The 10,088-nt window shown below is 40.0% G+C and overlaps 1 protein-coding gene across 2 annotated transcripts in view; it reads right to left on the reverse strand.

Annotated features, from left to right (window-relative positions):
- The window catches only part of GPRC6A (G protein-coupled receptor class C group 6 member A), a 46,743-nt gene extending 37,678 nt beyond the window's left edge, over positions 1-9,065 (reverse strand). For both annotated transcript variants that reach the window (XM_075202966.1, XM_075202965.1), the window contains exon 1: positions 8,865-9,065. In XM_075202966.1, the coding sequence (XP_075059067.1) occupies positions 8,865-9,058 (194 nt within the window). In that variant the 5' untranslated portion in view covers positions 9,059-9,065. The remainder of the gene's footprint in view (positions 1-8,864) is intronic.
- Positions 9,066-10,088: the final 1,023 nt, after the last annotated feature.

A 10,088-nucleotide genomic window follows, 5' to 3' on the forward strand; every position in this document is an offset into this window, starting at 1 on the left:
ATCACGTTTATTACATATTTTCTTTGCAATAATGTTCTTGGTTGCATTAATCACAGTAGAGGTAACACATATATCATTCACAGAGTTGACACTCTGTCTCTCAATTTCCTGCCTCTGCACTACTATGTCGCTCCATCTGCCCTTCTCACTTCTGGGTATCTCTTGCACCTTAGCACCATACCTCTCAATTTACTTATCATTGTTAATCTTCATACTTTCAAAGAGAACTCACCTCCAACTTCCAACGCATCACCTGTCTCCCCTCTCTTCCAAAGTCCTTTAAATGTGCCCTTTGGAATGCACGCTCTGTTTGCAACAAACTTACCTCCATACGTGACCTCTTCCTCTCAAACAACCTCACCCTTATGGCAATAACAGAAACATGGCTCACGCAATCAGACACTGTCTCACCTGCAGCCCTTTCACATGGTGGCCTCCATTTTACCCACACTCCCAGACCTGAAGGCAGACAAGGAAGTGGGGTTGGACTACTTCTCTCCCCACTGTGCACATTCACAGTTCTATCAAATCTCCCATCACTCAGATTCTTATCTTTTAATGTACATACGGTTAGGATTTTAACTCTATGCCTGTTGCTGTCTTCTATTGCCCCCCTGGGCCCCACCAACAATTTCTTGAACACTTCTCTACATGACTCCTTCACTTCTTATCTTCTGACATCCCCACCATCATCATGGTTGATTTCAACATCCATATTGCTAATCCGCGTTCCAGTGCTGCTTCAAAACGGCTCTCTCTAACCTCCTCACTTGACCTCTCCCAGTGGATTGCATCCGCTACTCATCAGGATGGCCACTGTCTTGATCTTGTTTTTTCTAGCCTATGCTCAGTTTTTAATTTCCTGAACACTCCTTTCCCCCTCTCGGATCATCACCTTATTAGTTACTCGCTCACTACCAGTTCTTAACCTCCCTGCTGTCAATCTCTTTCAAGCCTCCTCATACCCGCAGGAATATTAACTCTATTGATTTTCAACAGTTTTCTACCTCTCTCCAACAACTTCTCTCCCCAATTTCTAATTTTTTCACCCCTGATATGGCAGTTCCTCATTTTCACTATACCCTAGCAACTGCATTTGATCAAGTGGCTCCAGCGACTCTTCATCCTCTGCGTAGAGTTCGTTGTCAACTGTGGCACACTATTAACACAAAATCTAAAAAGACTTTCTCGTAAAGCTGAATGTCACTGGCGTAAGTATTGTACCTCTAATGATTTCAGCACATATACTACTATCTACCACTCCTATCGAAGTGCTCTGGACACTGCTAAACAAGCATACTTCTAATCTCTCATCTATGCTCAGGCTTCTAACCCCAAACGGCTTTTTAACACATTTAAATCTTGTGACGAAACGATCGTGATAACACTGTAACCATCCTGTTCTCGTTTCTCACATAATGTGGATTATAGCAAGTACTTTTTATAGCCCTTGCTTTTGTTCCCCAGCTAACCAGACTACAACTGCAATGTCTAATTACATGTGGGTAAGGGGACATTGTAGCTCAGTGTAAATATGTATATTGTGTTTTGTATATTGTTGATGTGGCAGTTAGGTTGTAATTCATTGTCTTTAAAGTGTAGCCAGGGGGTTATGGGTAGGGATCAGGTTGAAAAATACTGGCGGGACTAAACTAATTAGTGTCCATTGTTCTCAGAGGACTATTCCAGACAGGCCATCTAGCAGGGGAGGTTCTGTGGAAGGACAACTCATCTTCACTCCCCTCGCCAATCCTCCCTAGTCCAGCACTGACCAATGGTTAAGAAGATTAGACCCAGGGGTTTGCCTAGGGAGGGGAAAACACTGTGGACATTTGACCCTAGATATAAAGAGTCACTCCAGGGGTGGAGGTGGTGTTCATTCTGGGATTTCAATTATGAAAAGTGCAAGATCTGGTTTTGAGTTGTTGTTCTCTACTAGAGTCTACATATGCAGCTGAGAGAGATCCATGGGTCGTCAAGTCTGGACAGCCAGACTACTGTAACTCCATAAGCTGGTGGGGTACGGGACAGATGATGTGGTAAATCTGTCTGGCATTTATTTACTGTATGTACATAATAATCTAGTGATTGTTTTTATTACAATAGTTGTATTGCTGTACTTTCTAACTGCATTTGCCTGAGTTACTATACAAATCCTAGAAGGTACTGGGTTGACTTCCCTGGCTTGGAAAGGCATCCGTGAGTGGCCAGCCAGAGTGAAGTGGGTAGCATTGGGTCAGAAAACCCGGTATCGTCACAATCCTCCCACCCCAAACCCTCCAACTACCATCAGTGCCCAGGATCTTGCTTCCTATTTCAAGGACAAGATTGATAAGGTCAGACTTGAATTGATATCATCTCCCTCGACTAGCAATCAGCTCAATTCTTTCCCAGCATCCTCTGACACCCTCTCTTCATTTCATCCCACAAATGAAGAGGAAGTTTCTATTCTCTTCTTATCTTCTTACTCTACATCCTGTCCTCTTGGTCCCATGCCCTCACAAATTGGTAGGCCCCTGTCTCATGTGCTCATTCCACCTCTAACTAAAATCTGTAATCTATCTACTGGTAAATTTCCATCACTATTAGAGCATGCAGTATTTACTCCTATTCTAAAAAAACAAAATTCTGACCCAAACTCTCTCTCAAATTACTGCCCCATCTCTCAGCTCCCGTGCCCCTCGAAACTACTCAATCAAATTGCCTACACTCGCCTCACATGTTTCCTTTCTGCAAACAACCTATTGGATCCTCTTCAATCAGGCTTTTGCTCTCAACACACCACAGAGACTGCGCTGACCAAGGTTGTAAATGATCTGATCATAGGTAAAACTAAAATTTATTATTCGCTTCCAATTCTCCTGGATCTCTCAGCTGCATTCGACACTGTTGACCACTCTCTCCTCATACAGACACTACAATAATCCCTAGGTCTTCAAGACACTGACCTATCCTGGTTCTCATCCTACCTATCTAATCACTCTTTCGGGGGTAAATGTATGAATCTCCGGATTCTTCATCTCCGGCGTGTTCAGCCTCTTCAGCGCTTAAATTTAAAGCGGCGCTGCATTGTAAAGGTAAACTTCCCTTTACATTTACCCCTCGGTGTTCATTTTTCTGTAATAACTCCACTTCGCTTCCTTTATCAGTTGGAGTACCACAAGGCTCAGTCCTAGGTCCTCTACTATTCTCTATCTACACCACTTCTCTAGGAAAACTAATAAGCTCCTTTGGATTTCAGTATCATCTCTTTGCAGATGATACACAAATTTATCTATCTTCTCCTGATCTCTCACCATCTGTGTTGTCTTGCATTACTGACTGTCTTTCTGCCATTTAATCTTGGATGTCCACTCCCCAACTCAAACTCAATCTTTCAAAAACAGAATTAATAATATTCCCACCCAACAATAGAAGCTTACTGCCTGACATTTCTATTTCTATTGACAACATGACCATAAATCCCACTCCGCAAGCTCGCTGCCTAGGTGTAATCCTTGACTCGCAAATATCCTTTGTTCCCATATCAACTGTATATTTACATCATGCTGCATACATCTAAAAAACATTTCCAGAATACGTACATAAATCACATAAGACACTGCAAAAACTTCAATTCATGCACTCATCATCTCCCGCATCGACTATTGTAATTCCCATCTTACTGGCCTTCCCAAAATCAGACTCAAGCCCCTACAATCTATTTTGCATGCAGCGGCTAGATTGATTTTCCTTGCAATTCGGTTTACATCTGCTAAGTCACTTTGTCAGTCTCTACATTGGTTGCCTGTTTTTCAACAAATCCAATATAAAATTCTTCTACTAACATACAAGGCCATCAACAAAATTGCACCGACATACATCTCCTCACTTGTCTCAAAATATCTCCTGACTTGACACCTCCTTTCTGAACAAGATCTGAATCTTTCTTCCACTCTCATCACTTCCTCCCATTCTTGGTTGCAGGACTTTTTTAGGGTTGCACCCAATTTATGGAATTCACTCCCTCACACCACAAGACTTTCCTCTAGTCTTCAAACCTTCAAACGTTTTCTGAAAACCCACCTCTTCAGACAAGCTTATACTATTCCTCTACCACCCTCTTAATCTCCCTATGTTACACTATTGCCATCCTCTACACAGTTAACACAAGACAACAACCCTCTGACCAACATAGTTGTGTGACTGAGCATACAGCCCACGAAATACTTTGTAACCTTTGCATTTGATCTGGACAAATATTCAATACGATGTAGCACTTACCCTTGTGTATCAAACCATTGTCCCATAGATTGTAGACTTGCGAGCAGGGCCTTCTTACCTCTATGTATGTATGTATTAGCCAGTATTGTTTTATTACTGTTTGTTCCCAATTGTAAAGCGCTACGGAATCTGCTGGCGCTATATAAATATACAAATAAATGATGATGGTGATGGGGCTTGTAGTCACACAACAACTATAGCACAACCATGCTACCCATCGTTTTCTTAAAAATATGAAATGAATATTAAAAATACTCTACTTGCAGGAACTGTCTCTATCCTGCAGTGCCAAACTCTGGTCTGAGGTGGTCCTATTGATCAGATGCTGATGATCTGATGTTCGCTCAGCTCACTATCACTGTACATCACTCAGCCTCAGTCATGTTAAGCTGAGCACCAAAGGTCAGACGGCGTGTTCTGAACCCTGATTGGAGAAGCTCAGCACACTTATTAAGAGGCATAGGGATCTGCAGTATATTTCCCCAACAGCATTGAGGAAGCCTAATTTTCATAACATTATTTGAAATGTTTTGCAAATGAGTATGCAACAATATGATGTAAAGTAACGACACCAGACTGATCAGGCACTCTGTGTTCTTCTGAGTGGGAGAGAGACACCTCAGTCCTGGGACTCTTAGGTTGCTGGGAGGGCAAGGAAGGCCTTTAGGCAACTGGGATAGACCAGGGCAGGGTGTGTTCACACTCACTGCAGAGCTGAGTACACACTCACAGGGAGATAACACACTTAGTGCAGAGGCTCAAGGAGGCAGCACTCACTGCAGAGCTAAGTGTACACTAATGATGAATAGATAGGAAAGGCTAGGATGGTTAATTCAGGTGTCAGGCATCAGGAGGGCCCACTACTGCTGAGTGGACCCTACATTACCTAGTGGATGATTGTTACCTAGTACACCACACATCTCTTGTCATGAATAAATTCCAAAGGAATCTTATCTTCTTTCCGGAAGTAATTTTTCTCATGTTCTAGCCAATCTGAGGAATGCTTTGATTGGATACCCACAGAAAGGCTCCTTTGCTGTCAATCTTGTCCTAACAGAGCAGGTTATTCAGCATATTACATTGCTTTTTATTTTTTAACCATGGATTTCTGATGGATGACATTAGTAAGAAGATTCCTTTGGATTTTGGAGAGCAATACTGATGGCAATAAATGGGTGATCATTTACTTATAACAAAAGATTTTTTACAAGGTGTCAGTGTTCTTATTTACTGTTACCCTATGATGTGGAACTACTGGTCCTAGCAGGCCATGTCTGCCAGGTCATGTTGATATTTGTAGTTCTCCAACACCAGCACGCTCGGGCAGCCACTTTCAACCATGGGTATGCTGGTATCAATGCTTGCTAGGACTATTTTTTTTTTATAAAACTGTCACTTATTACACCAAACGCCACTGGTTAGGTGGGTTTAGAAGAGCCGCAGTGCTATCAGAATGGAGTTGATTTTCCTTAGGAGGGTGGCCTAATTTTTCCCGCTCTGCATTTTTTTTGCCTGTGCTGAATAGAATGGGAATGGTTCCCTCTATTACAGGGAACTCCTTGCTGTGAGTGTCATTGCTATAGTGGGACCAGCTCAGATTGGCATAGCCTATTGCTGGTTGTGGCTTCTGCATATTGTTTGTCCTACCACATTAGCTGTTAACAGACCAGGCTATAAGTGCTGGTTTCATGTTTGAAGAGTTCATTTAATAATTCATTCTTTTTTACAATAAAACACCAGTGACCATCATCAAATTTATGTTATGATGACAAACACTTATCTGGTATTGTCCAATTTGCACAGTCATATCTGCTGCCAAGTATAATATGCATAGCCATAGCTGGTGTCAAATTTAGTTTACTGAATCATATCCTGCCCCAACCTTAATTAACAGAGCCATATCTGGGGCCACGTTATATATGTAGACCCATATCTGACACCAACTTTAATTTACAGATAATATCTAGTGCCTAGTCTAATTTCACAGAGCTTTATTTGTTGCCACATATAATTAACAGTCATATCTGGTACATGCACACTCAAATCTGGTGGCAAGCTTAATTTACAGAGCCATATCTGGTGGCAAGCCTAAATTATAGAGCAAGACTAATTCATAGAGCCATATCTCGTGCCAAGTATAATATGCAGAGCCATATCTGGTGCTAAGTCTAATGTGCATAGCCATGTCTGGTGCCAAGTTAAGAATACAGTCAAGCGTTATATACAGATCGATATGCCAAGTCTAATTTATAATCCCATATCTGTTGCCAAACATAATATACAGAGCCATATCTTGCACAAAATTTATATTACAGAGCCACATCTAGTACCAAATTTAATTTATAGAGCCATGCCTGGTGCTAAGTCTAATGTGTATACGCATATCTTGTGTCAAGCCTAATGTTCAGAGCCTTTAGCTTGTCCCAAATCTAATTTATATATCTGCTCCAAACCTAACATGCAAAACTATATCTGCTGCCAGGTAAAATGTGCAGAGCCATATCTGGTGTCAACTTTAATATGCAGAGTCATACCAGGTACCAAAGCTAATCTGGTGCCAAGTATAGGTATTTACATACTCTCAGCTCTCTCCCACTGGCTTGCACTTTGTCTTCATTCAGCAAAATGTTCTTCCTGCTAGATGCTGCTCACTACAGCAATCAGCCTGTTGGGTGACAGAGCCACTTTCTGTACTACACTGAAGTAATAATAGAAATGTGGTGGTTGTGAGGGGTTTGGGCATGCAGTTGCATGAACACTAAATAAAGTGCAGTTCAAACTGCTCTAGAAGATAACATAATATTTATTGGTGATTTCGAACCACTTAGTGACCACCTTACGCTTGCTAAATTGTAATTTTTACAGAGAAACAGAATTTACTGGAGAATTGAAGCAAGGGGTCCATTTTATCTGTCCATTATAATGTGTACATCTCTTTTGTTTTTGTTTCTATGCAATGTTTTTTTATTTATTTTTATCTTTAGATTTTCGCCAAATGTACTGGGAGACTTCTTTGGATTTTCTGCCCTACCTGTAAAATAATGTGCTTCCATATGTTACTTTCCTGTCTTCTTGAAATGTTTATAAGTCATCTTGTAGCAATCCATTTTTCCTTAACTCCCCTTGATATAGAGCTACATCCTAATGTACAGGTCCTTAATATTGGTAGAGCTATGTCCTGCTATACTGAGCCCTTATGCATCTACATCATGTGCATGTGGAGAGCAGGATGTCTACTGTTCTCTTTTTCTGGATCTGAACTATCAGTAATAATGTGTAGTTCCAGTACTGCAGACAAGATTAATTTGATGAAGTTTCTTGTTATTAGGTCAGGTATAATGAGTGTTCAATACAAGTGCTGTATTTCAAATGTGAAAACTTCACATTTGCTTACTAAGAATACTGTCACAGGGAACTGCATGTGCAGAGGGATTCCATACTAGAAAAGAGGTGGCCTTATTCCATACTTACCTACTTTTTGGACCTCTCCTTCTGGAGGTCCCAGAGGAGAGGTCCAAGGCACAAGTGTAGAGGTATGATGATGTATTTTGCGTCATCATGGTCTTGCCCCCACTGCACAATAATGCGATTCACAGCGGGAGAGAACAGATGACACGATCTGCATACATCATCAAGGCCCCACCCACTTCAGAAGAAAGTGAAGCAGGATCCAACCTACTCTGTTGGTAGTTCGAGGGGACTCCACAAAATTTGTCAGTCTCCCAGACATCCCAGGAGTATACACCTGAGTTATGATAGATGACTTTAAACAATGGCTTAATGCTAGCTGGAATGCCATGTAGGACTAGATCATTATTACATATGAAGTACTGTAAAAACGCTGAGGTGTATTTGTGACATGGATCAGGTTCCAAGTCACCCATCTTGCCTCCCTTGTGTATGAAAAAGTGATAGTAATTAAAGAATAAAATGTAAATACAATTGTAAATGAATGCAAAACAAATGAGAATAAATATATTATGGGTGTAACATGAAACATTCATAAAAACCATGCATAATAAATAATATTAAATAATAATAGTACTAATAATACTAATAATACATAATAAAAGGAATAAACCAACAAAAAAGGCATCAGCCCACTCCAGTTTTATTTTTCCACCACTGGGTGTATCTGTGTACTTAAGACCAATAATTAAGTGGCCACAGTGCTTTGTGATGAGGGAGAATGCTTAGAAAATGAAGGTTGGTTAAACCCTTTGGCGAATGCTCACACTGTACACAAGGGCACTTAATATGAGCGTTGGGCAAAAGGCAATGCTACAACGCCTGTAACCTTTGACCTTACTTTTCTTAAATGTACAACTGGGACTATCACTTCCTGTAATTACATAGTCCATAGAAAATACTCCATTAGTGTTCACTAAACAGTTACAATAAATAATACCCAATACTTTAATCTGTATTAAGTCTAACTTGTGGGAAAATATGAATACCAGTTTAAACACTTTCAATTGCAAAACCTCTGGGATAGATTAGCACACTTGGGAATACTATCACATGTCCAATTATGTTTCCCTTCTATTATATAACTTTGTTGTATTTTCCTAATCAGCATATTGTTAAGTTACAATACTCACCCTACACAGTTCTGAATAGCTGGTTGTTGTGGGTATCCCTTAGTTGAGTCCATCATTTTACCATGTACTGCGAAAAGACCGCCAATAATAACGTCACCATGAGCCTTAGCTCCCACGAAATCATCAGGAATCAAACAGCAGCGTAATCCACTGATCAGTATCCCAATGGTGATAGACAGCCCATATAGTGCCATGTCTCCAGATCACACTCCTGCTTCTGAATGTGAAGCCAGGTTAACAACTAGAGAGCTTGAACACACTTTCTCTCAGCTGCTAACAAGCAGTACAAGCCGGATGCACCTTGCTTAAATTAATCTCTGTTATGGGCACAGCTGCTTCTGTGTTTCTGTAAAGCTTCTACATGCACAGATAACAAATCTAGATTAAGATAACACCCAACATAAATTACATTATTTACAAATAACAGTAGTACAAAAACGTTATAATGGCTATTGAACACGAGGGCATCTGTTCCATTACCTCTCCTGAACATTACAGACAGTACAATGAACAAGATCATTTATCCTGTTATCTTTTTTACATTGATTATTTTGGGGGATTTTGATGCATGTCTTATTTCTAAGCATTAGGTAAATCTAGTGCTATAAAACTACATCTGTTTAATCTCATGATGCTGACACAATGTCAATAACCTTCAAGAGTTGATAGTTGAAGCAGAAATGAATATAGCTTAATGATGATATCCATGCTTATGAAATATGTGATGCTCCATTTTGTACCTAGCCCTAAAAATATATGGACAAATATAAATTGGTCTTGTGCCATTGTTATGGTTTATGACCTATACTTTCTTCTAGGAGGGTTGTCACTTATTCCCTTTGTAAATCCGAAATGATAGTGTAAATGATGCACACTGCATGGTTGTAATAGATTTCAATGTAAGGAGGGTCCAGTCATCTTTATAATGGTATTGGTTAACTAACTTAGCTCCTCAATAAATTAAAATAAACTATGTAAAAATAACAAAAAAAACTATAACATGCGAAATAATGAATGCAAATAATCTAGAGATCTTTTCAATATGCTGTGTGAAGCTTGCTCTCTGCTATGTTTTAATTATTTTAATGCTGGAGATAATGTCTTAGTAAATCAGGGTGATGTAAAATATCAAGATGAGCATCAATCAATGTCTTTCCCACAGACCTTGTGAAATAACTGGCATCTAGTTTTCTTCATCTTCATCATCATCAGCTATTTACTGTA

The sequence above is a fragment of the Mixophyes fleayi genome, chromosome 3 (assembly GCF_038048845.1).
Source record: "Mixophyes fleayi isolate aMixFle1 chromosome 3, aMixFle1.hap1, whole genome shotgun sequence".
In the NCBI taxonomy this organism is placed as follows: domain Eukaryota; kingdom Metazoa; phylum Chordata; class Amphibia; order Anura; family Limnodynastidae; genus Mixophyes; species Mixophyes fleayi.